The sequence below is a fragment of the Marmota marmota genome, unplaced genomic scaffold (genome assembly GCF_001458135.2).
Source record: "Marmota marmota marmota unplaced genomic scaffold, marMar, whole genome shotgun sequence".
Lineage (NCBI taxonomy): Eukaryota > Metazoa > Chordata > Mammalia > Rodentia > Sciuridae > Marmota > Marmota marmota.
In genome coordinates this window covers 1,790,321-1,817,453 of record NW_025999871.1, presented here as the reverse complement: position 1 = coordinate 1,817,453, position 27,133 = coordinate 1,790,321, and the positions used below count along the sequence as shown (strand labels likewise).

Genomic DNA, 27,133 nt, shown 5'->3' with positions numbered 1-27,133 from the left:
AGGGATTTCCATCCTGGTTGCATGATGGCATCCATAGCTTCAGGTAAAATGTCTGCATTCAAATCAGGAAGAAAGGGTTTGAGAAGGACCAGCAATATCTGTGCCTTTTATCAGAAAAGATTTCCCAGAAGCTCTTTAGCACACACCTGCTTGCATCTTATGGGCCACAACTGTTACATGACCACTCCTAGCAGCAAGGGAGGCTAAAAAAAGGAGAGCCTAGCCCTTTCAGCCTTTGTAGTAGAGGTAGGCCAATTAAGGGGTTAGAGAATGGGGCTGATTTAGCCATCCATCTACCAGGGAGCGTTTGCATGATATAAGATAGGATGATTATGTTTACAACTGAAAAGAGGCATGAGAGAGTCAGGAGACAGCAATGAGTAGATGTACAGCTCAGACGAGGAAAATAAGATTTGGCACACAGAGGCTTTAGGAATACTTTCAACAAGAGGAGGGAAACTTTCCAATAAGAGTGGTTGGAATAAATAAATCGTGGGTCCAGAAAATGTGGGCAATAGTGGAGTAAGTGCCTATGATCTCTCATTGTTTAGCTCCTAAGCAGTCCAGAGTCTCTGGGCAATCACTACTCAGGGTTAAAATCTTACTGACTTCAACTCATTGTCATACAAAGCTTCAGCACCTTCATTACTTTCTCTCCCCCTTGTTTTATGCCTTCCTTTTGAACCTTTATTTTTCTGCTGTCTTCATCATTTTAATTTCTTTTCTACCCATCCCTTCTCTGCCCCCCTTCTTCTTAATTCATTTCTTTCTCTTGAGATCAGGTGGAATACAAACATATGAAGGGAAAGGAGTAGAATGGATATAAGAAAGAGTAATTATTGAAAGTCTAAGTTTCGGGGGATACAATTAATTCAGTGTTAAATTCCTTCTTTGCCTGTTCAGACTCTCCACCATGCGACCAGCGCACTGGTTTCATTAATGAGGTTCTTGGCATAAAAGTTAGCTAGCAGAGATCGAAATAAAACACACAGACTCAGTTACCTTTTTCTATGACCAGGTCCGAGACGGCTCCCCTCTCTGGCTCCAACCTTGAACCACCCGTAGGGCAGCAAGGATTACTCAGGGCTAGCAGGAGAGAGAGAGGGCGAGCACGCCAGGGAGTAGCCCTTTATTGGGGAACAAGAAATTCAGGGGAGAATTCCATCCAATGAAGGTTGAGGGGGGGCCGCACTCCAAGGTCAGGTTCAGTGATTGGGCCCCCGGGGTCAGTGGTCAGTCACACCCCCACACGGACGGGTTCTCTCATCAGGAGAGGGCCGGGAAAGCTCCAACACAGATTAGTCAGAGCGCCTCAGACCCAAACCGGGAGTCGCCCAGTCACGTGTGAGAATGGCTCTCCACAAGACTCCATGAGTTTATATATGAGTATAGTCAAGGAGCCCCAGAATCAGCAGGATGAGTCAAGGGGTGTGTTTAAGCAGGAAATGGGGAAGAATAGTGGAGAAGCTCATGGCCAGTGATTTGCTCCATCCTCCTCATTCCTCTGTGCTTGAAATGAGAGAAAGGAGGATATTTATTTGTAAAACACCTGGATAGAATATTCAAAGTATAAGGGTCTGAGCGAGAATACCTTGGTTATAGCGTCCTCTTGTTAAACCCAGTCTTACTTTGGTCTCAATTCTCAAGTAGAATTGTAATTTCTATAATATTTGAGGACTTTTTGTGTGTGCCACTTGAAATGCAGTATAGCCAGACTCTCTGGCAACTGAGAACCATCATTAGCCAAGGATTTGTAGGTGCACTCTCTCTGTGCCCTTCCCCTTGTCACTACTACCACCACCATATGGGCTCCCATTGCTATGTTTTTTCCATTATCTCAGTTACCTTGGCTTCCTTTACTTAAAATTAAATTCATGTGACCCAGAATCATCAGGTCTCCTATCTGACCCTTGTATCTCTTAATTCTAAAATTTCATGAAAGAAACCTAATTGGTCCAGATCATCCTTTTAAGACAGGCTCTGTCTTAAAAGTCACTTTTTTGGCCAAGTATCTGTCCCTTTTCCAATCAGCTGGTGGGGTGGAGGCTGCCATATGGTCACTGTAGATGTTGTCAGGCCTATGAGCAGCAGACAGATAGCCATGACCATGCCTTTAGATATTTACTAAGTACCTTCTCAGTAGTTTCTGGGGATCGAGAGCCCTAAAGGAATTCATGGCAGGAGAGTCAGTAAAAGAGAATTTGGATGTATTGAATGACTTCTAAAGAGCAAGAAACGCAGGGTCCTCTGCGACTACACAGAATGGGGTGATTAGTTATATTTTATCTGTAACTGAGCTCAAAAGACAAATTGGGCCATTTACACACTTAAATAGGTTAGCAATCTGGGTTCTTTAACACAGGTGGAGCAGCAGACTATGGTGCCAGTACCCCTCTTGTAGATAATGCATAAACAGCCCCCTAAACTTGGATGATCATGGAGACTGCATTGGGCTTCTAAACACACACATACACACACACACACACACACACACACACCAGATCTGGATGAGTGCTTAGGATATAGTTGAGGTGGGTTACTTTCTTGTGTATATACACGTTTGGCATAAGTTAGTTCATGCCTGCAGTCCACACACTTGATTGCTTTTGCACTGTACATTTGAACAAGTATGATAAGATACTGCTCCTACTCATAGTGTGTAAGTCAGCTCCTATCAATTCTAGGATGAAAGACCCCTAGTCCCTACTGCAAAGTAGCTCCTAGCACAGGGTACCATTGGAGTGAGCCAGTTGGTGCAAAGAAGACAAGGGAAATGGGAAGTTGGGGGAGGGGGAGTGTGTGTGAATAAAGGAGTAACTACAAGAAGGCTAATACAGTGTATATTTAGGGCGTTAAGTAGAAGGAAGTTATAGGAAGTGAAGCTAAAGGAAGCTTTTACTACATCCTTACTGCAGGGGTCTTGTAACAGGGTTTAGCAAACAAATGTAGGAACTAGCCATTATCCTGAGGAAGGGTATTTAGAGTTGATAAAGGTGTTGGTGGAATAAAATCATCAATAAAACCCCAAATAGAATGCTGTGGTGTCACATAAAGTCATTGACATTGCTCCCTAAAAGGTGGCCAACAATTCCTTCAGTGGCAAATCTCAAGTGACATTCTTGCCTTTTAAATTTTATTTTACCAACAACAAAGTTAAAACCCTCTAATCTTTCCTTCCTGAGCTCCATGAAAGTCATGTATTCAAATGCAACTAAATATCTCCAGTGGAATATCCTTACACATCACTGCATCCTCAATAAAAATAAACACCAACTTCTAAACATTATCCACTTGTTTAAGAATAAGACTCATTGGGATCCAAGTTCCCTTCCTCTCCCTCAGCCCTGTTTGATAAGTTATCAAGACCTAAGTCTATTCTATCTTGGGCATTTATCAGTAGCGTTCTGGGTTCCCTCAGTCACCAGCCGGGTTCAAGCTGCCATCAGCTCTGTTCTGAGTCGCAGTCTGCCCTGCTCTAAGGGCCTTCACCCCAATGTCCCTGTCCTCGCACTAAAAGAAATTTCCTCCCACTGAAGAAATTATCGTGACGTCTCGGAATCCACGCCCTGGTCGACTGCAGGGCCAGATGGGTAATACCCAGTGCTTCTTCGGGGCAAAGGGCGCAATCCCGCCAGCTTTTCGAGTCTTTTTGGCACCGTTCTCCAAGAACGTGCCATTTGGCTCTCCTACTGTCTCCGGAGACCTTAACCGATCCGCTCTTGTCACCACATCAGGCGCCGCTCCGCTGGACTCTCCCTCATCGCTGATCAACTGTTCCTGGTGTATAGTTTCCCGGGCTTTATTTCAAGGTAGAGGCCCACGCCGAATCTGCACAGAACGGAACAGAATCCGTGCACAGCGGTTATGCGTGGAGGTTTAGTTGAATAAGGCGAACGAGGATGCACCCGCCGAGGCTCCTGGGAAACGTAGTTCAGCATCCCAAACCGCTAGTCCCGGGCGCTGGAGCGCAGATCATTGTCCGCGCAGGCGCACGCCATCATTTTCTCCGCCAATTCTCCTGGGAAGTGGAGTCCGGCAGCCCTAGCTCAGCCGACCTAAGGCTTGTGGGAATTCGGCTCCGCGGTTCCCAGGGCAACGCGCAAGCGCAGTGCAGATCCAGGCTGCAGACTCCTGCTCATTGTGTTCTGACTGCGATGTGGTGGTTGCGGTTTCTCGCCACCAGCGGAGGCTTCTGCAAGGGCAACCCAGCGGCGACCAGGCACGGTGACCAAAGTCGCAAAGGGAGAGCGGAAGCAGCTGTGGGGTGGTCAGGTCTGGGAAGAAGGGCGGAAGGGAAACTGAGGATTTCTGGGTTGCGGTCCATTCTGGAGGATACTGACCAAATGCCCCAAACTTTCCAGAATGTATGTCTGAGATTTGATTCCAAACCGGGGCGGGGGGAATAAAAAAAGGAGGACGGTCTGGAATGGGCATCTTGGGCTTGGGGTTCGAATCAGAGTGCTTGTGGAGGACCATGGGGCGGGGCCTCTAGCACGTCTTGGAGCGGACCCTGGAAAGCCCATTTATACTTCGGGGATAGTTGTATTCCCGATGCGTTTCAGAGCTGTGCATGAGGAACTTGCCTAGTGCAGGGACAGCTGCAGTGCAGCCCTTGCAGTAGCTCCCCGGAGTACCTAATGAAGCCGCCGAGGGTGATTGCAGGAAGGACTCTTGATCCCGTACTCCTTTCTCACCCCGCTCCCACAAATACATTGTTTCTGGCCTGCCTTTGGTTCCAGGTCGCCCATATGGCCCCAGAGAAGGGCTTAGCCTAAGAGAGATACATACACAATGAAGATCTACTTAGCTTGCCTCCTTTTTCAGGAGGAAGTTCACCCCCTTCCCGATTTCTTCACTCCTCCGAGTTAGCTGCCCTAGGAGGAGAGACAATTTCTTGACTCCTCAGCACTGCTAAAGCAGTAAAGGACAGAGGATGGGTAGAAAGTGTGAGAGCTGGCAGTGGAGCAGGGCTTTCTGCAAGAAGTCCAAGTATTGAAATACAGAAGGGAGGGGCTGGGGATATAGCTCAATTGGTAGAGTGCTTGCCTTGCATGCATTAAGCTGTGGGTTCAAACCCTAGCACCATAAAAAAAATAAAATAAAAACTTCATTCCCTAAAATACAGAAGGGAAGGCATGGAGTTTTTGAGTAAAGGAAAGATGTGATGAGGGGAAAGTTGCATGGTGAGCAATTCACTTAACAGTGGAGGAAAAGAAAAATGCTTTCAGAAGCAGGAAAGAAAATTGGGAACAAAGAAAGACCAAAGAGTTCATAGCTTTGGGATACAGGGGGATTCCCAGGATATGAATGCTTACAGACTCACTCCCAGATGCTATGTGGTATTTTTTTGACCCAGTCCTCTCCTCATAACAGGTTTCTAGACATTTCTACTCTTAGGAATCCTGCAGTTGCAAAGCTGCCCACTTGCCTCCTCAGCACTTTGCCTATCCCTAAGAGGGCTCATCAAAGAAGGAATGGCTGTCAGTTACCTGCCCACCATAGTCCAGGTGAGTGAGAGAGTGTTGCCTAAATTGCCTTCTAGATATGAAGAGTGTGAAGCTGTTGTTTTCCCTGAGCTGGAGCTTTACTTCTACACTAGCCTCCCCCAGACACTTGACCCCAGTCACTCCCTCCCTACTCGTATTGGGCTCATGGTAGCGGGTGTTGGAGTTAAGTAACTTGTTAAAGGTCATCAATGGCACAACTGGAACTGGAACACAGGTTTGTTTGAAATAAAAATCTTTCCACTAGCATTCTTTCAAGTACTACCATAAGCAAAAGCTGGCATTTACTAGAAAGATACTGAGGTATCTATCTAAAGCCAAAGACAAAGATACAGCTAGACTTTTGCTGTGTTAAGAGGGTTTTAGAATAATCTGAAAGTCCTTCCTGTTAGACCCTTGGCTTTCTTTTCTGACTTCAGCTTAACTCTTTACAGTGTATACCAGCTCCCTTGGCTCTTCTGTTGGCCAAGAAGACCAGTGATGTGAAAGTTGTTGACTTTTACATGTTAGATTGCATATACCTGATAGAGACTGCTTCTTCTCTGTCCTTGTTACAGAATTTCAAAGAAAAGGATTATTTGTAGTTGAGGGGACATTGACCCAAGGTACAGAATTACTGTTTACATGGGACATATGTGTGTGTGCGTGCATGCTCGCACATATGTTGGGGGTGGCAGATGAGCAGTTGAAGAAAGGCAGGAATTGCTGAAAAACAAATACAGTTTATATCACTTAACAATGGAACACATTCTGAGAAATGCATCCTTAGGCAATTTCACCCTTTTATTTTTCTCTAACATAAAGAGTATTAGTGAAAATCTAGATGGTCCAGATCAGTCACTCAATGTGGCATCTTGATACAATGAAGAGATTCAAGAAACACTAGATATATGAGGTTCTTGCCAGCATTAACACAGCATACTGTTTTATAGTAAACTAGTTGTACACTCTAAAATAATGACAAAAAATATAATATAGAGAATACATTAATCAGTAACATGGTTATTTACCATAATTATCAAATATTAGTACAGTATAGTATATATTAGTACTTGACCATATATATTATACTGTTATATGACTAACTGTGCAGTAGGATTGTTTACACCAGCATCACCACAAACACAAAAGTAATATGTTGTGCTAAGATTTTACAGTGGCTATAATATCACCAGGCAATAGGGATTTTTCAACTCCATTATAATCTTATGGGAACACCTCTGTATGCACAGTCTGTCATTGACCAAAACATCATTATGTGTTGCATGACTATAATAGGTGCTGACTCCTCAAACCATATTGTAGATACTAAGAAAATAAAGGAGATATAGAACTGCTTAATGCCTTCTTGAAAATAGGCAGTGAGGGAGACCGAAAGTAAACCAAAAATCACAATAAAGTGGGCCACTACTTTGATGGGCCCACATAGGTAACTGTAGAAGCAGTCAGGGAAGGCTGTGCTGAGGAAGGAATGTCCAAGCTGAGACCTAAATAGGATTTAGTCATATGAGGGAGGCCAGAAGCAGGGCTGGGCAGATTGAGGGAGATGAGAGAAAATGTTGAGGGCAAAATGAACAGCAAGTGTATGGTCCTAGTGCTCAGTCACTACCATCTATATCTTCAAAACGGAGGAAAAACTCTTAATACAAAAATAAGCCTTTCAGAGACCTAGAGGAAATGCCTAACCTGTCCCAGTATACCAGCTCCCTATAGCTAATAGTCCTGTGAATCCTAACAAGCTCCTGGGGACAGCCAGTCTCAGCTTCCCCAGAATAGCCCCCGGTCAATAAGAATGGATTTGCTATTACAGGACTCGGTGACCTTCAAAGATGTGGCTGTGCTTTTCACCCAGGAGGAATGGGGGCAACTAAGCCGTGCCCAGCGAGCCCTGTACAAGGATGTGATGCTGGAAAACTACAGCAACTTAGTCTCATTAGGTAAGGTGGGAGCCTTGAAAGATTTATCTTCACTTTTGGGGATCTTGTTAGGACCCTTAAACTGAAGCCACACTAAACATTGGGTTGGAAATGGGCCAATTAAGGATGTTATCTTCAAAGCTGCTACTTGCCTATCCTTGGTGTCCCCAGGCTTTTAGAGTCTCAAGTGGAGATGCCTCAAAAGTGGCTAGGAGTCAAATTCTCCCTGAACTCTTTCAGCAGGGTGGGGCCTGGAAGCAGATTGTCAGACCTGAGCCACTTCTTTCTCTCACTGTGAACATGTTGTCCACTCTGGATCTTCCTATCAGATTACCTTTGCTAGGAAGTTCTGAGGACCAGGCCTCATCCTTGCAATGATTTTTTATCACTATTATGAACAGATTGGTCCATTTTTCCCCCTCAAAAACAGGACTGTTAGGACCCAAACCAGATATATTTTCTCAACTGGGAAAAGGGGAAGAATGGATCCCAGAGGACACCTCAGGAGACTTTTCTCTTGGTAAGAATCACAAGTATGGGGACCTTGGGAGGGACCCAAATGGTCAGGGTAGGCATGAAATCTCAACTAACATGCCAGGCCTGTTGCTGCATATGTCTCCCAGCATGCATTGCCAAATTGTGGCATGCCTTTCTTGTGCCAGTTTGTGCCTCTCTGAACCCTCCCCCCATGATTTCTTTTTTCTCTCCTTGTTTGGCATAGATGAATAGTTTCAGTTTTAGAAAATATCATCTGGGCCGTTGTTCCCCAACCCCATGCTTGAGCTTCCTCTACTACATCTGACAGTATAATGTCTACTGAAACGTCTCTAGTGGGGAGGAACCACACAGCAGGGCAGCTTAAAGGCCAGTTAAATGCCTATTAAGCTCCTCTCTTTCTAGCAAAACATTGCACATTTCTTCAACTACCTCATATTTCTTCATCCACATGGATATACATTCAATCAAGATTTCATTGTCCTCTACCTTTTGCCAGGCATTGTGCTAGAGAGCTTGGTTTGTCATATCTTTTGCTGTATTGCTCATGCCTAGTACAATGCTTGGCACCTGGTAAGTGGCAAAGGCCTTTTGCTTGGGATTTCAGAGAATACAGCAGTTTAGTGGTATTGCTTGTCCTAAGGAGTCCATTGGGTCTGGGTTCTTAAGGGTAGGGGGTACATCTTTCCATGGTCATCTGATATTCAAAAGGCTCATTCCTTTATTTTAAAACACTATAATATTGCACTTGCAGCTATCATTTTGCATCCTATAAAATATATTTGCAAACCTTTAATTTTATTTTTTCATAGTAACCCAGTGAAGTAGGCAGGAATTTATATCTTACAGTAAATAACTGCACACCTGGAATGTCTGGGACTCGATCTTATTTTCAAAACTCAGTTATCAAAATCCTTTAAATTACTACAATAGAATTCTGAATCTTCTCTGAGTTTCTGTGTTGTATTACAACCCAACAGGTATTTTTAATGTTTCATTCTATGTTACACAAATGAGTTATAACCAGCAAGCAAGGGAAAGGGGATTCAGAAAAAGAAATTTATCCACAATTCTATCACTCTGATATAACTGCTTTTATTTGAATCATTCAGTTAGCCATTTACTCATCATTAACACCAATTTCCTATTGTGCTGGAGTAGTACAATCAGGAAAGACTATTTTTTTGAAAGATGTTTATGCCTAGAAGGGTTTTATAGTCAGGTGTGGGTGATAACATGAAAACACCGACAGTAATAGTTCAGTTCCTCCCAGGTCCTTTTCCCAGTCATGGAAGGTGTGTTATTTTATATCTTTCAATAAAACTCAATAGTTTCCTTCTTACTCCATTTCCCATTAAAATTATAACTTATATGTATATGCATGTATGTATATTTTTAATAGAACTATCACCTCTTTTGTTTTTTTAAACTGGAAATTCTGCTATAAAGAAATGTTAATTCTAACCAGGCATGGTTGGTGGCTCATGCCTGTAATCCCAGTGGCCAAGAGGCTGAGGCAGGAGGATTGTGGGTTCAAAGCCAGCCTCACAACTTAGTGAGGCCGTAAGAAATTTATGAGACCCTGTCTCTTAATAAAATATATTAAAAAGAGCTGGGGATGTGACTCAGTGGTTAAGCACCCCTGGGTTCAATCCCAGTACCAAAAAAAAAAAAAAACAAAAAAAAAAAAAGAAAGAAAGAAAAAGAAATACTAATCCTTTCCAAGTGCATATTATCCTCTTGTCACTCTAATTCATATTCATTTTTAAAGTGTTTATTCAATTTGTTTTTAGTTTTTCTAATTTCTGTTTCATTTCTTAATGACTGTTTAGGACTCCAAAGACTATATAGAATAATAATAGGATTTATTTCTGATTCTCAAAATATAAATTGAGCATCCTTAATCCAAAAATTCAAAATCTGAAATGCTCCAAAATCCCAAAATTTTTTGAGTGCTGACATGCTGGCCACAAGTAGAAAATTCCACACTTGATTTCATGGAACAGGCCACAGTAAAAAATGCAGGTACACTGAAAGTATCGTATTAAATTACCTTCTGTCTGAATTTCATGTTTAAGTGTGGATCCCAACTCTAAGGTATCTCATTATGTATATACAAATCCAAAGAAATCTAAAACACTTCTGGTCCCAGGCATTTCAAATAAGGGCTACTCACCATGTATTCTATCTAGAACTTTTTCATTGTTGCACACCTTACTCTTAGTTTAGAATAGACAGTTATTTTTAATCGTGGTAAGAAAAAGTCCTTCAGAGAGTTTTCTTTTTTAATTTTTCTGTTCTCTGGGCCATGAGGTAGTAAAGGGAGGAGAGAGAGCTAATATGTGAGCATTATACCTGGTGATTTTGCAGGAAATATATATTTGCTGCCTATTTAATTCTTACAACCTGTGAAGCAAGTACAATGAATCCTGTTTCACAGATAACTGAGCCTGAGGGGGATAACTAATCTGAACTGATTTATTATTGCTATTAAGTGGTAAATCCAGATTGGCAAAAGACCAGCATGAGATCTATCAGCTCTTAAAACTTGCATTTCTTTCCTTTTCCAAAAGTATAATTACACAGAAATTGTTTATTTCATTAACTCAGAAAACAAAAGGCTACCTGATCTCTTAATTTGAGTAGTTTGCTAATCACTTATATAATTTGTTTCTTATTTATCACCCTGTTAGGTTTGTGTTCTACCAGCTGTACATTTTACCTTTTTATCTTTAACATGTTTTTTTTTTCCTTGAGCTATAAAATGCATGAGTTTACAACCATGAAGAGTACTCATCTAAGGTTTTAACATCATGTGTTAGGTTATCTTTTTCATTTTACTAGTTGACCTGCATTTTTTTCTTTTAAATTTACTGGGATTTTTTTAAGAGAATAATTTCTTATATATTATTCTTCCATGATATAATTTTACTTCTGCACTTACCATTATCATTTCCTTTTTTTACTTGGAAATACATTTATTTTGAATACTCTACATTGAATATACAAAAAAAAAAAGAGTGTATAATTTTTTGAACAGTTTAAAGGATGATATGGAAACAGTACTCATGCCCTGCCATTCAGCTTAAGAAATGGAACACAACATAATGGAAGTCCACTGTGGCTCTCCTCATCACATCTTCCTCCTTGTACATCAGAGACAGCCATTAGCTTGATTTTACACCAGTATTTTCCAAGCTTTTCTTTGTGGGTTTTCCACATATATCTGTAGCTCTAAGCAGTATTCATCTTCCTTCCCATAAATATATGTATTGTACTATGGAAGCTTTTCCAGAACTTACTTTTTTTTCAAATCCATATTGAGGTATGTAGCTCTAGGTTACTTTTTAAAACTTTTTTTTAAAGTATTCATTCTCCTGATGGTTAGGTACATAGGCTATATCCAGATTTTTCTTCACTGTTGTAAATAATGACAACCTGAATATTCTTATACATATTTTCTTTGGGTATATTCACAGATTTAGCAATACTAGGCTTAAGGATATACACTACTTCAACTTTATTAGATATTCCCCAATTTTTTGTCAAGTTAATTGTTATAAATTACACTTACAGTTGATGCAAGTTCTTGTCTAAGGAGTTGCTTGCCCAAACCTGGATTTGTAAAACTTAAAAAATGTTGCTAGTCTTGCTCCCAAGAAATAGCATCACTGTGGTTTTATTTGTATTCCCTTTATTTACTGGAGAGTTTGAACATTTTTTTCATGTTATTGATTATTTGTGTTCTGTCACTTAAATATTCCTATTCTATGCCCATTTTCTATGATAGCTTATCTTTTTCTATTATGTATAGGTGTTACATATAGTCAGGAATCTATACTCTTGTTGTTTTTCCCCCATGTCTCTCTGTCTCTAGCAGGAGTTCTTATTTAATGAAGTAAAATACATTAGTCTTTATCTCTTTGATCTTTATTCTTTTTTCTTTTTTTTTTTTATACCAGGGATTGAACTCAGGGGCACTCGGCCACTGAGCCACATCCCCAGCCCTTATTTTGTATTTTATTTAGAGACAGGATCTTACGGAGTTGCTTAGGGCCTTGCTTTTGCTGAGGCTGGCTTTGAATTTGCCTGGCTTTGATTTATTGATCTTCCTGCCTCAACCTCCCAAGCTGCTGGGATTACAGGCATGTGCCACCACGCTTGGCTTGATCTTTATTCTTAGTGCTTTCTGTTTCCTGTTTAAATATCTTTTTTCCCCTTAGATCCTTAAGGAATGAATTTAGTCTTGTTTGCTGTCATATGCTTGGCATGTCAGGTCTCAGTACTGGTTTGTTGAATGGAGGAATGAATTTATAATAATATTTATTTTTTGTCTTTTTAAATATATATCTTCTCAGAGGTTTGCCTTTTTTACTAGAATTTTTAATGAATAAACATTTGACTTTGCAAGTCCATTCTATTTTATTTTTATTAATTTTTGCTCCTCACTATTTATTTCCTTTAGTTCTTTGTTTGCTGATTTGTTTTGTTTGTTTTGTTTGGCGTTTATTCAAATTTTTTTCTTTCTTTTTAGTATTTATTTTTTCTTCAGATAATACAAGTATTCAGCTTAGTGAAACTCTGTGAGATTTATTATAAACAATAGTGATTTCTTGTCCCCTTCCCCATTTCCTCTTCTCTGGAAGTAACCACTTTCTCTTCTTTTTGCTGATTATTTGATATATTTGTTTTCATGTCTCCAAGGAACATGTTTATATGCTACTTCTTGACTTTTTTTAGATAACATTTTTTCAATTTTTTCTATTAAAATTGAGGATTAGTAGTGAGTTGTTTACTTCCTCTGTTGTGGGGGCTGTGGCCATGTCCCCCACTGTTTTTATCCCAGAGGATGGCCTTGGAGACAGTGTCTACGATCTGTGGCATCTGTGAGCTTGTCTTCTGTGTTCACTGGTCAAGACAATCCACCAGTTTGAATATGAATGTTGTGCTGATTGTGATGCCTACCTACAAATGAATGGAAAACAAGAGATAGTATATGACTGCATCAGCTCTTCCTTTGATGGAACCATTGTGATGATGAGTCTAGAGAACAACTGGGTCTCCGGGTGGCAGAGAGTCAGTAATTTTAAGCCAGGTGTATATGCAGTCACTAGTCACATGCCCCAAGGAATTGTGCAGGAGCTGAAAAGTTGAGGAGTGGCCTACAAATCCAGAGACTTGACCAAAAGGACCTAACAGGATTCAGGCTGCAAGCATCTTTGCTCTCCACCTCCTTCCTTTGCTTATTTTTTATTGTGAAACTAAACAGGCAGAACTTCAAATACTCCTTGCCCTCCAATTCTGATAATCAGCAGACCATTGAAAGAGCAGCATATCCTGTCTTCAGGCAAGGTTCACCTCCTTGGGACTGTTGATAGAGTTGGGAGGGGTTGGAGCTGGAGGATTCACAGAGACTGAACTGAGGATGCTAGTTTTCCTATTCATTCTCATGGCTGTGTCCTTACCCATGGCAATACTTTGAGCCAAATGCCAATTAACACAAACCACTGGAAAATTCTTAAAACCACAACACATGGCTTGCCTCCCTCTCCCTTTCTCTTAGCTAGGCACAGTTAGGGCTCACTTGCCCAGTAATCACCATCCCAGCACAGTAGAAGCTTTTCTTGCCTGTCTCTGAGCCTTCAGGAGTGCAACCTCTCTAGTGTACTTGCTTGAGTTTTGTTGGAAGGTCTGCTGTTCTGAGGCATGGTAACCCTTAGTGTAGTCCCATTGTCTAGTGGTTGCATCCTGCCCTTTAGACTGGTATGTCAGTCTCCCTTGAAATCTTGAGGCTTCTTAGTGTTCTTTGCTGTTTGACTTTGTTTAAAAATACTTCTTTTCCTCTTTGTCTCTTATTTATACTGACCTTCCTATACCTTTAACCAATCTCATCCTCATTTTACATTTCCCACTCTGCAAACCTTCTGGCCTCAAGAGACTGCTGGGTTTTGTCTGGGTTGTTTGTGCCTCCATGGGAAGTGAAGGCACAAACTTCTATAGCCTAATAGGGGGCTTTGGATAACTATATTGGCTAAGGTCAGTTATTTTGTTTTAAAATTTAAAAATTACCATAAAAAAAAGTGAGGATTAAGCCCAGTCTCTGCTCCCTTCAACTACTCATGCTTATTGTCTTCCATTCCCTGTCCTCCAGTACAGATGTAGCGTAATTTTGACAATTTCCATTTTCCTAAGCAACCTATTCCCAGATTTCATTAGTCTTAGTTTAGTTTCTATGAGTCACTAATTTATTTCTGTATTTGTTTGTTTGTTTATTTATTTCTACTGAGGACTGTATCCAAGGGCACTTAATCACTGAGCCACCTCCCCAGTCCTTTTTATTTTTTACTTTGAGACAAGAGTCTTGCTAAGTTGCTGAGGCTGGCATCAAACTTGTGATCCTCTTGCTTCAATCTCCTAAATCACTTGGATTACAGGTATGTGCCACTGTATCTGACTTATTGATCACAAATTTGATCTTAGTCCTTCTCTAAATTGTCTTTGTCTCTTCCGGAGCCTTCTAATCTGCTTCATTCCAGAGTTGCTGGGCATTTATGTCTGGTGCCCAGCCATCATCCTCTTATGAATCATCCTCTTTCCTGTTCTGGATCTCCTATTCACTGTGTCTTACGTTGTCATCTTTCTTGGTTTGCTCTCATCTTTTTGTGGCATTGTCCTTCCAATAGCTTCTTCAGAAATTATGTATGGGAATATTTTATATAACATAATATGTCTGTCTTTTTTCTTCCTTAAACTTTATGAATGGGTAGAATTTAGCTTTGGAACTCATTTTTCCTTCATAATTTTAACACTACTCCATTATTTTCTAGACCTCAGGCTGCTGTTAAAAAGAATAATTCTTGTTTGTAATCATTTGGGACCTATTTTTCCTCTCTTAAAACTCAGAGGTTCTTCTCATTTAGTTGAATAACCTTAAGTTTCTCAGAGATATATCTTTGAATATCATACATTGAGCATTAGCAAACATTTGATTGTTTGGTGAGGCTTTCCATCCAAAAATCCTGCCCTTTCATTTTAGGACATTTTGTTCTCTTATTGCTAATTTTTTTTCTTTAGCAGAATGCTTGATATTAATATCGAACCTCCTGCATTAGTCTTCTAATTTTCTTATCTTTTTATGAAAATTTCCATTCTTAATACTTTCTTTGCTCTAGTGTTTTACAAACATCCTAAGTTTTATTGCCTAACCTCTATTGAAGTTTTAAAATTAATTTTTGTCAGCTTCATTAAAGTATAATTGAGATGCAATAAAGTTCAGCAAATGTAAGTATAAAACTTGATCCATTTTGATAAATGGATACAATTGGGTGGCTATCACCACGTAATAAAAACAACATTTTCATTATTTCAGGAAGTTTCCTCTTACCCCATTTGCTGCTAATCCTTCCCTGCCCCAGCCCCTGGCAACCACTGATCTTTCTTTCCCTATTACTTGCCTTTTTTAGGATTTCATATAAATAGAATTTTACAGTATGTACTCTTTCATCTCTGACTTCTTTCACACAGCATAATATCTTTAAGATTTATCCTTATTTTGCACAGCATAATTACTTTCTGTTGCTGAGTAACATCTCAATGTATAGATAAACCACAATTTGTTCATTCATCATTAGTGAACATTTGAGTTGTTTGCAGTTTGAGCACTGTGAACATTTAGGTATGAGTTTTTGTGTAGACATGGGTTTTGTGGATGTAAGTTTTCATGAGAGTAAATATCTAGGAAAAGAATTGCTGGTGGTGCATTAAGTGCATATTTAACTTTAAACTGAAAATTGTTTTTAATGTAACTGTTCCATTTTGTATCCCCACAGCAATGTACATGAGACCCAGTTGTTTCATTACTGCACTGGTTAGGACCTTCAGCACAGTATCAAGTGGCAGCCATGAGAGGGGCATCCTAGCCTAGTTCCCCATCTTAGGGGAAAAGCCATAATGACATTTCATTCATTATGATGTTACCTGGGTATTTTTTGTAGATACCCTTTATCAGGTGAATAAGTTTGTACACACTCCTGGTTTGATGATAATTTTATCATAAGTGTATATTAATTTTCCAGTATTTTTCTGAATCCTTAAGATGATGTTATGGTTGAGTTAATAAATTATAGTTAAATGATTTTTAAATATCAAAAATCAAATTTTCATTCCTAGGATAAACCCAACTTAGTGTTGACTTATTATCCTTTTTGAATATCTCCAGATTTAATTTATTGACATTTCATTAAGGATTTTTGCATCAACAGTCATGAAAGACGTTAGTTTTATTTGCCTTGTAGTATCTTTGTTTCTGATAGCAGAATAATGTTAGCCTTAAAAAAAAAAAAAAAAAAAACAGTTGGGAAGTTTCCCTTTCTATTTTCTGAGAGATTTTGTGTAGAATTGGTGTTGCTGCTGCTGCTTCTTCTTCTTCTTCTTCTTCTTCTTCTTCTTCTTCTTCTTCTTCTTCTTCTTTTCTGTACTGTAGTATTTTCTTTTGTTGTTTCTTCATTAAATGGTATAATACCATCAGAGCCTTCTGGGCAAGAAGTAGGAGAATTTGTGGGATAGTTTAAATTTAGTTTCTACAGCTTTTCTGTTTGGCGGTCCATAGATTTTAGCTGCCTCAGCCTCCTGGGAGCCTGATGTCTGTCACTTGAATACATTGAGAACCCTGTGCCCTTATGGCCCTGTGTGTGATCTGGAATCTGCCTCCAGGGACTAAACAGGAGGCATCCAAGGGTCTTACCTTGTTTCCCTTCCTCCATCACCATCCTTCACTGCTGTTTGTTCATTGTCTATAAACAGGATTATTGGATTTTTTCGTCTGTTTTTGAATTGTTTACAACAGGCATTGTATATTGAGTTTTAAATTCCACAGTCATTTGATTTCCCAAATCCTTGTTTCTGTGACTATTGCTTTTTAAAATAAGTTCTTACTCATGTTTCACAGTTAACATAGCTTCTCTCTAAGGGCTGGGGGTGTACGTAGCTCAGTGGCAGAATGTATGCTTAGCATATGTGAGGTCTGGGGTTTGATTCCAAGCACTGAAAAACAAACAAACAAAACAAAAAATCTCTTTAAAGATACTGGTTTTCAAAAACATCCTCTTCTCCCATCATAGGCTGTGTTTTCCTTGATTTTCTGTTTATTTTGGTGTCTTTCTTATAAGAGGCTTTCCTTAGCCACCTAGTAGTTGCCTGCCAAAACAGTGGGAGGTCTAAAGTCCTTTTCAGAGACTTTGAACTTTGGTCCCTCCCTGTTTGTGACCTCTTGACTACATTTTAGGAGGATACTACTCACATGCCTTACTTCAAACCCTAGAGTTGTGTATTTTAAAACTACTATATTTTTTTTAATATAGACCAATACAGCTAGGGGTATGGCTCCTCAATCTGCCCATCTGCAGTGACCCCAGTGAGTGTTGACTTTCGAGTGCTCCCACCAAGCCTGCTCTGTCACACTGCAATCATATGAGTTTCAGTGGGTCTAGTCTTCTCACACCTCAGTTAGTTTTCAGTGTAGTAAAACCAAGATATATTGATTCTCTAATATAAAAAATTTAAAAAGTCAGGATAAGTGTTTTTATTATCACAATCAAGAAAGCACTTTACTAAGCAGACGTAAGTATTCAGTAGCTGATAGAAAAGATAGCAAGAAGTGAGTGCTTTCATTGATTAATTTTTAAATCCATTTTCTACTTTTTTGCGGGGGGTGGGTACCAGAAATTGAATTCAGGGCCAGTCAACCACTGAGCTACAACTCCAGCCCTATTTTGTATTTTATTTAGAGACAGGGTCTTACTGAGTTGCTTAGTGCCTCGCCATTGCTGAATGTGGCTTTGAACTCTAAAAATCTTCCTGCTTCAGCCTTCTGAACTGCTGGGATTATAGGCAGGTACCACTGCGCCTGGCTCCCACATTTTTCAAGTAAACCTTTTGTGAGGTAATACAGAAAAGTACACAAATAATAAGTGTACAACTTAACAAATTTTAGCAATATAAACACATAAATCTGTATAATCAACACCCATATCAAAAAATAGAACATCAACATTCCAGTAACCCCTTCTCCCTCTCAGTTTCTTTCGTCCGGAAGGTAACAACTACCTTGACCATATATTTGTTTTGCCTGCTTTTTTTAATATTTATTTTTTAGTCCCAGGTGGACACAACATCTTTATTTTATTTTTATGTGGTGTTGAGGATCGAAACCAGCGCCCCGCGCATGCCAGGCGAGCGCACTACCGCTTGAGCCACATCTTCAGCCCCTATTTTGCCTGTTTTTAAACTATGTAAATGGTATTACATGTTATTTACTCTTCTGTGTCTGACATCTTTATGTCAACAGTATTTTGATATTCTTTCATGTTGTCACATGTCATGACAGTTGTGGTTTATTTTCATCTCACTTTATAACAAGTTTTGTTGTTGTTGTATTGTGTTTTGTTTTTGTGGTTGTGCTGGAGATTGAACCCAGGGCCTTGTACATGCAAGGCAAACACTCTACCAGCTGAGCTATATCCCCAGCCCCTCACTGTATAACATTTTGATCTAACCTTATCCATATTTGTACATTGTACCATTGCTTGACATTGGGCATATTTCTATTTTGGAGCTATTTAATTAGTACTACCGTGCACATTTCTTATACAGCTTTTAGAGCATTACATGTACATTTTCCTGGAGTAAGTATATAGATAGAAGTGTCGTGCTTGTACAACTGCAAGCCTTAGTAGACCAAGCCAGGTAGATTTCTAAAATACTTCTGCCATTTTATATTCCAACCAGCAGGATCTGAGAGTTCCATATCTTCTGATACACTTAGTATTGTCATTTTAAAAAATGTTTCACTGTTCTAGAGGATGTATGGAGTATTTAAGTTTATGACTGATGATCATCTTTTTATTTCTGTTTTTGTTTGGGTTTTTTTGGTACTGGGGATTGAACTCAGTGCACTAAACCACTGAGCCACATCCCCAGCCCTATTTTGTATTTTATTTAAAGACAGGGTCTCACTGAGTTGCTTAGTGCCTTGCTAAGTTGCTGAGGTTGGCTTTGAACTCACAATCCTCCTGCCTCAACCTTCTGAGCCACTGGGATCATAGGCATGCGCCACTGTACCCACCCATCTTTTTCTTTCTTTTATTTTTAATATTTTGTTTATTTAGTTGTAGTTGGACATAATACCTTTATTTTATTTTTATGTGGTGCTGAGGATGGAACCCAGGGCTTCACATATGCTAAGCGAGCCCTCTATCACTGAGCCACAAGCCCAGCCCCCATCTTTTTATTTCTATTAAACATTTATTTATATTTTTAAAAAATATTTATTTTTTTAGTTGTAGTTGGACACAATACCTTTATTCCATTCATTTATTTTTATGTTGACCCAGGATCAAACACAGGGCCCCACACATGCTAAGCGAGTGCACTACAGCTGAGCCACAATCTCAGCCCCTCTATTAAACATTTAGATATCCTCTTTTGTAGAGTATCTATAAGTCTTTCCTCTTTTTCTATTTTAGCTGACTGGTTAATTTTTTTCTTATTGATTTATAGGGTTGTACATTCAGGTTTTGAGTCTTCTGTCATATATATATATATTAAAAATATTGTTTCTCACTGTGAATAGTGGCATCATATGATAAATAGAAGTTTTGAATTTTTAAGATAGTTTAATTTATTAGGATTCTTTTTCTTCCTATGGTTAATCCTTATATCCTACTTAAGACCTCTTAAAGCCATGAAAACACGTATTATATAGCAGCTGTATTATTTTTTCTTTCATATTTGGGTCTACAATTCACATGAAAGACTTATTTTTCACTGTTTTCTAGATAGGCATCCAGTTGACCCAGAATCATTTACTGAAAAGGACTTTTTTCCCCCATTATTCTGTATTGTCATTTCTGTCAGACATAAGTTGACTGCAAGTACATGTCATGTTTGTGCAGCTGCAAGCATGGGTTCTATAATCTGTCCCTTTGGTCTGTTTGTGTACAAGTTTATTTCTAGTCTGTCCTGTTTCATTTCTTCTGTCTACTCTTGTGCCAGTGAACACTGTTTTAGTTACTATAGCATTATAATGAGTCATACTTGCTAATGTCAGTTTTCCAGTTTTGTTCTTTTTTTTTTTTTCTCTTAGAATTTTAGATTTGGCTATTCATCGTCTAAAAAATTCCTGCTAAGATTTTGATAAGAAGTGTTTGTTGTTTTGATGGATTTATTAATATCTTTTGAAAGTTTCATTTTCCAATTATTTGTAGCTGGTGTGTAGGTACACTATTGGTTTTTGTATTCCCTGTTAATTCTAATAGATTGTGCATGAAATATTCCATATTGTGTTTTTATATGAACACAGTCATGTCATCAGATAAATAACATTTTTATTCCTTCCTTTCTAATCTTTTCTTCTTTTTTTCCTTTTTAACCTTGAACTTGTTAAACTTCTAGTACAATGTTGAGTGAAGTAATGAAAACAGAAATGTTTACTTTATCTCAGTCTTGGGAATATTTTTAATATTTTATGATTAACTGTTGTTTAATATAGTTTTTATAAGAACTCAATCAAATTAAGAGTTCTACTACTGTTCTACTACCATGAGTTTTTATCATGACTGGGTATTGAATTGAGTCAAAGGTCTTTTCAGCATCTATTAAAATAATGGTATGGTTTTTCTGCTTTATTCTGTTAATGTGAATGACAAGAGTGATTCAATACAAAAACAACCTTGAATTTCAGTTTATTTGTGACATATTATATTTTTATATCACCATATTTCTTTTGCTAATATTTTATTTAGGAATTTTGCATCTATGTTAATAAAAGAGAATACTCTGTGAATTTATCATTTATAATATCCTCATCAGATCTGGTGTGTGTCAGTTTCATAAAACCAATTGAAAATATAAAACTGATGTTATTTCTTCATTCATTAAATTTGGAAGAATTCACTAGTGAATATCTCTGCCTAGAAATTGCTTGATGAAGAAGTTTTAAAATGAAGATCCTATGTATTTATTAGATATAATATCATTTAGATTTTTTTTCTTTTTGTACCTGTTTTATTACATTATGTTTTTCTAGGAGTTTGAATCTTTTATCTAAGTCATCAAATGTATTACCATGAAGTTTTTTCATTGTGTTCTTATTCTCTTGTAAATATCTGTGGAATCTGTCCCAATGTCACCTTAACATTCTTAATATTGGTAATATGTCTTATCTTCATTTGTCTTAATAGAGGTCAATCAAGTTTTTAATTAATTTGTTTTCTTTATTTCTTTTCATCTTTGTTAGGTTTAATTTGTTGTTTTCCTAAATGTTTTTGAGATTGACAGTCAGTGTATGTATATTTCCTACCACATGTGACTTCAGCTGTGTCTTATAAGTTCCAATTCTTATTTGTATCATCATTAAGTTCAGTTGTTTTCTAATTTTTATCATGATTTCTTTTTTGATGTATCAGTTGTTTAGAAATGTATTACTTAATTTAGAGGCTATATTAGTCTGTCTGGTTTGTGTTACCACAATAGAATACTCAAATTTCATTTTGCAGCTTTTTTTTTTCCAAATAACATTTTGCTACATTCTTTATCTCCTCTCATTACACAATTCCAGTCATATATATATTCACTCATTTGACACTGTCTCATCTGTCTCTCTGCATCTTTTACCATGGTATTGTAGTCTGTTTTCGGTTGGGTAGCTGATGAAGAATAAAGGTTTATTTGGCTCATGGTTCTGGAGGCTGGGAAGTCTGAGAGCAGGGTACTGGTATCTGCTGATCATCTGACAAGAGTCTCATGCTGCATCATAACTCCATGAAGGGCATGATATAGGCAGACAGAGCAAAGCCTGCTAGCCCAGGTCTCTCCTCCATTTCTTATAAAAATAACTACTGCTTCCATAGGGGCGTGGCCACCATCATGACCTCATCTGATCCTCTCTCTCAAAGGCCTATCTCTAGATATCATCAATGTATGAATTTAGGAGTTAAATCTCTAACACTTGAGCTTTAGGGGACATATTCAAACCCTAGCACATGGATATTTTCTGCTTATGTTAAATCTAGCTATTGAGTTCATAATTTCAATTCTTTATAAGTTCTAGGATTTTCATTTGATTCTTTTGTTCCAATTGTTTTAATCTTACTTGTTTTTAATCTTACATGTTTTCTCAAATGTATCAATCACAGTTACTTTTAACTGCATATCTGATAACTCTGGTATTCGATCTCTTTTTCTTTTATCTGTTGTTGTATCCTCATTCAATTTTTTTAAATTGAACTTCTGACATTAGATGAGAAGGAACATAGGAACTCTGCATATTGTTTCTTCCCAAGAAGATTTGCCTTTTCCTCTGGTACAGCTTTGGACTATAAACAAACCATTTTAATCTAGCCAAGCACTATAATAGCTAGAGATTGAGTTCCAGTGTTTACAGAGCTTTTTCAGTTTCTTGTTTTTCCTTACTTCTAGAAGGGATTCACATGTTTACTACAAACTTTTCTCTTTGGATGGTCCCAAACTATAGTTTTGGGATCCACAATGTCAAAAGACTATAGAAAATTCTGAATTTCTACTAAACTTTCTTCTTTTACCCTGGAAAGCTTAAGTATTAATCAAATTCTTGGTTCAGTTGCTTAAATAAAATGTGTATAGGTTATATAAAATGTGCAACCTCTTATAAACTTTAAATCATCTCTGGATTACTTATACTACCTAATACAGTGTAAATGGTTGTTTTACTCTGTTGTTTAGGGAATAATGCAAGAAAAAATCTATACATATTCAGTACAGAAGCAATCATTTTTATAAGCTTAACTATATAGTATACAATCCATGGTTCATTGAATCCACAGATGTGTAACCTGCAAATGCAGTGGCAGAGGAGTCTTGACTGTATTGTCAAACTTCAAAATATTAAGGATTTTCACATCTGGCCAATACAGAGTAGCTTGTGCAGACCAAATTTCTGCAAAAGACAACTAGAAAATATGAATTAAAAAAAAATCTGCCTGAAGGCATATCACCCAAAGCATTAAGATTTGGGAGAGAAGAAAAATACAGGAAGGTGATTCCCAATACCTAGTAGTTTTTTTTCCTCAAAGAATTTCTTCTCTGGTAGGCCTTTAGAAAGATAAACACATATATTGTAAGGCTAAAATTTCCCACTCAGAGTAATATATGCTTGCTCACAATAAAAATGATTAAAGTTAAATGACAATATAGTCATTCTGTGGTATCTGTAAGGATGGGTATCTGTGGGGAATCCTAGAATCAATTCCCTGCAGATACCATTGTTATCTGACTGTTCATCTTTCTTTTTCAGATAATTAAAGGTTTTTAAAATTACTATTATTATTGTATTTCTTTGTAAAATTTCCTGGAGTTGGAAAAGGAGGAGATGAGAAAGGCTTGTTCTGGATAGAATTTCCAAGGATTGTTTGCATCATCCATATTAATATCTTTTTTTTTACTTTCTTCTTTTACCCTGGAAAAATTAGTATCTTGTATTAGTATCTTGTCCTTAGCATTATGTTTCTTAGTACAAAGTCTTAAACAGACTTAAGTTAAAAGGTGGCCATTCACAAATGTAAGGAAAAATAGCACACAATCCAGAACTCTTGTCAATAACAAGATACCCAGGAAACGAAGTGTAAGAAGGTTGTTACATGAGAATTTTTTTTTTTTGGTGGGGGGGGGGGCAGCGGGCAGTGTGTCAGAGGAAAAGAGTTATTTTGTTAGACAATTCATGGGACTGTTTTGTAATAGAGTCCTTTTTCTAATGAATATTTCTTAACCCAGATTTACAGCCTTTCCTTCCGAGACATACTGGCTATAGCCTTGCAGATGTCCTGCTTTGTTCTTAATTTTCTGTTCTTAAACATCACCATGGTAGATTTCCTCATTTGATATCACATTATCATATGGGTTAGAAGACATTGCTTCCTTACAAGCAGTAGTAGGTCCTTATTTTATTAGTAGATATAAATGTTTCACACAAAAAAAAACTGAAGGGCAGCTTAGCTTTTTATTGTCCATCTACATACTGAAATAAGTCTGTAAAATGTGAGAGTATTATAATTGTTCTTGATGTTTTTTCCTAGTTTTGTCTAGTTTCAGTGGTTTCCTTAGGCTAAATCTTTGTCTTAAAGACCATAGTACTAAAATAGAGAAGATACTTTTTTTTTCTTATATGTTAGAATATTCTGGTCTATATTACAGTCAGGTAATTTTTCTCTGATCACAAAGAAAATAATTATTGGTACTCTGGATTCTACCCCAGGCCTATGACCTCTGAGAACAGGAAGAAGCCCAAGCTCCCCTGCCTTAGACATGAAGTATTGATGAACCCCACCACAGTCCTGTGTTCACTTCTCTTTCTCTTTCCTTTCTTATTGTAATTTCTCAAAAAAGCTTCACCACATCCTCCTTGTTAAGCATTATTAACAGGTTCATAATCTCATGCCATCTTGAGGAACTCAGGTAAAACAGACATTTTTGTTTTTAATGTCTTTCAGACTGGATGACAATGCCTATGAGTAAGAAAACTACTCTCAAGGCAGATATTTCTAAAGAAGAATTAGGTCAGTGGACAATAAAGGAAAGATTCACCAGAGAAAGTCACTGGAAATATGCTAACCTATTGGAATGGCAGTGTCAGGAAGGTCAGGAGATCAGCTTGCAGCAAGTGGTCCTCACTCAACAGAACTCCCCATCTGGGTTTAGTGAACAGGAATGCAGTGAATCTGGGAAGGGCAGCACCCTGAGCTCCTCTCTTGTTCAAGACCAGGAATTTCAGCCAAGTAAAAAAGTCTTTGAATGTAGTAAGTGTGGGAAAGTCTTCTCTAAGAGTTCTACCCTTAACAAGCATCAGAAACTTCATAGTGAAAAGCTCAACACAAGTCAGAAAATGCATATTAAAGAGAAAAGATATGAATGCAGAGAATGTGGGAAAGCCTTTCACCAGAGTACACACCTCATCCATCACCAAAGAATTCACACTGGTGAGAAACCATATGAATGTAAAGAATGTGGCAAGGCCTTCTCAGTGAGCTCCTCACTTACTTACCATCAGAAAATCCATACTGGAGAGAAACCTTTTGAATGCAATTTATGTGGAAAAGCTTTTATCCGAAACATACATCTTTCCCACCATCACAGAATACATACTGGAGAGAAACCTTTCAAATGTGACATTTGTGAAAAAGCCTTTGTGTGCAGGGCACATCTTACCAAACACCAGAATATTCATAGTGGTGAGAAACCCTATAAGTGTAACGAATGTGGGAAAGCCTTCAATCAGAGTACAAGTTTTCTTCAGCATCAGAGAATTCACACTGGAGAGAAACCCTTTGAATGTAATGAATGTGGAAAGGCCTTTAGGGTGAATTCTTCCCTTACAGAACATCAAAGAATTCACACTGGAGAGAAACCTTATAAATGTAGTGAATGTGGGAAAGCTTTCAGAGATAATTCGTCTTTTGCACGACATCGGAAAATTCATACTGGAGAGAAACCTTACAGATGTGGCTTGTGTGAGAAAGCCTTCAGGGACCAGTCAGCCTTAGCCCAACATCAGAGAATTCACACCGGGGAAAAACCTTACATGTGTAACATATGTGAGAAAGCCTTCAGTGACCACTCTGCTCTTACCCAACATAAGAGAATTCACACAAGAGAAAAACCTTACAAATGTAAAGTCTGTGGGAAGGCCTTTATCCGAAGCACTCACCTTACTCAACATCAGAGGATTCACACAGGAGAGAAACCCTACAAATGTAATAAATGTGGGAAGGCTTTCAACCAAACAGCAAATCTCATTCAACATCAGAGACATCATATTGGAGATAAGTGACATGAATTAAGTTTATATGGAAGAGTTTTGAGACTCAGTAAATTAACTATTGAATATAAGATAATCCATTCTAGAGAAAAGTATGAAAACTTAAATCAGGATAGTCATTGTATTTCTCGAGAGTCAAGCGTCACAATATCATGGGTTTTGAGACTATAATATTGCAAACACCCTTCCACTCTTTAGTACTGGCCTCAAATTAATAGCAGTTTGGGGTTTTTTTGTTGTTGTTGTTGTTTTTGGTACTGGGGATTGAACTCAGGGACACTTGACCGCTGAGCCACATCCCCAGCCCTATTTTGTATTTTATTTAGAGACAGGGTCTCACTGGGTTGCTTATTATCTGGCTTTTACTGAGTTTGTCTTTGAACTCGCTATTCTCCTTCCTCAGCCTCCTGAGCTTCTGGGATCACAGGCATGGGCCACCAAGCCTAGCAATAGAAGTATTTTTTACTAACCTGAATTATCAAGAACCAGAACCAAAATGGAGATTTGTTAACAACATAAAAATAGATTATCAAATTTATAGTTTGTTAAAAGATTATGAAGTTATAAAAATTAAGGTCCAGAATTAAAAGAACAAAATAGTAAGAAAGTGACCCATAAGCATTTCATTCTACTGGAGTATTCTGTATAAGAGAGTTGCCACCTCTAATGGAGCTCTTTTTTTCTCTCCTTGCCCATACTCCTGACAGCCAGTATAAATAAAGTGAAGTCATCCATTCACCAGCCTGGAAATCATTTAAATTATGCTTCCCACCTTCAACTTCACATCATCTTTTGCCAGATTTCCCAGATCTATCTGTCCATGAGCTTCTTACTGGCATTCTCCTGAGCCAATTCAACTGAAAGGTATGACCCTCTTCTAACTTAACTCCTAACTGTTAAGGAATCATGTCACTTCTTACTACCACCCTTGGGAACTAGATGATCTGAGCTCTTACACAGTATGAGTCAGAATCAACTGAATTAGTTGATTGGAATCACAGAATCAACTGTGAATCAGTAATAGAATCGATATCCATGATTCTGGGTAGTGTACCCAAATCCAACTTTCAGAACTCGGGATTTCAGTCAAGGGGACAAAGTTTGATCAAAATTCTTGAGTTCCACAATTCTTCCTCCAGGTCTCAGCTTGACACTAACCCTCTCCATTAAAAGAGGATTTACTTGTGCAGCCTTTGTCCTCCAGCTGTGTTCCACACACAGCAGTCAGAAGTCTGCTGGGCTTCCAGTATGATAATCCCAACCACCTAGTGGTTGGTGGGGATTCCCAGCCACCTCTATCTACTGTGACTTGCCATTTCCCACTGTGCAATTGACATAAGAAATGAGAGCCAGTTATGAAAATGCTCTAGTTC

General features: G+C 38.3%; 1 protein-coding gene and 1 pseudogene across 1 annotated transcript; both read left to right on the top strand.

Annotated features, from left to right (window-relative positions):
* Positions 1-4,114: 4,114 nt before the first annotated feature.
* Znf454 (zinc finger protein 454) lies at positions 4,115-26,496 on the top strand. Its single transcript, XM_015506406.2, has 5 exons — positions 4,115-4,364; positions 5,374-5,507; positions 7,315-7,441; positions 7,851-7,940; positions 24,436-26,496. The coding sequence occupies exons 2-5, from the start codon at positions 5,475-5,477 to the stop codon at positions 25,770-25,772; spliced, it is 1,587 nt and encodes a 528-aa protein (XP_015361892.1). The 5' UTR covers positions 4,115-4,364; positions 5,374-5,474; the 3' UTR covers positions 25,773-26,496.
* LOC107159760 lies at positions 12,765-13,864 on the top strand (annotated as a pseudogene).
* Positions 26,497-27,133: the final 637 nt, after the last annotated feature.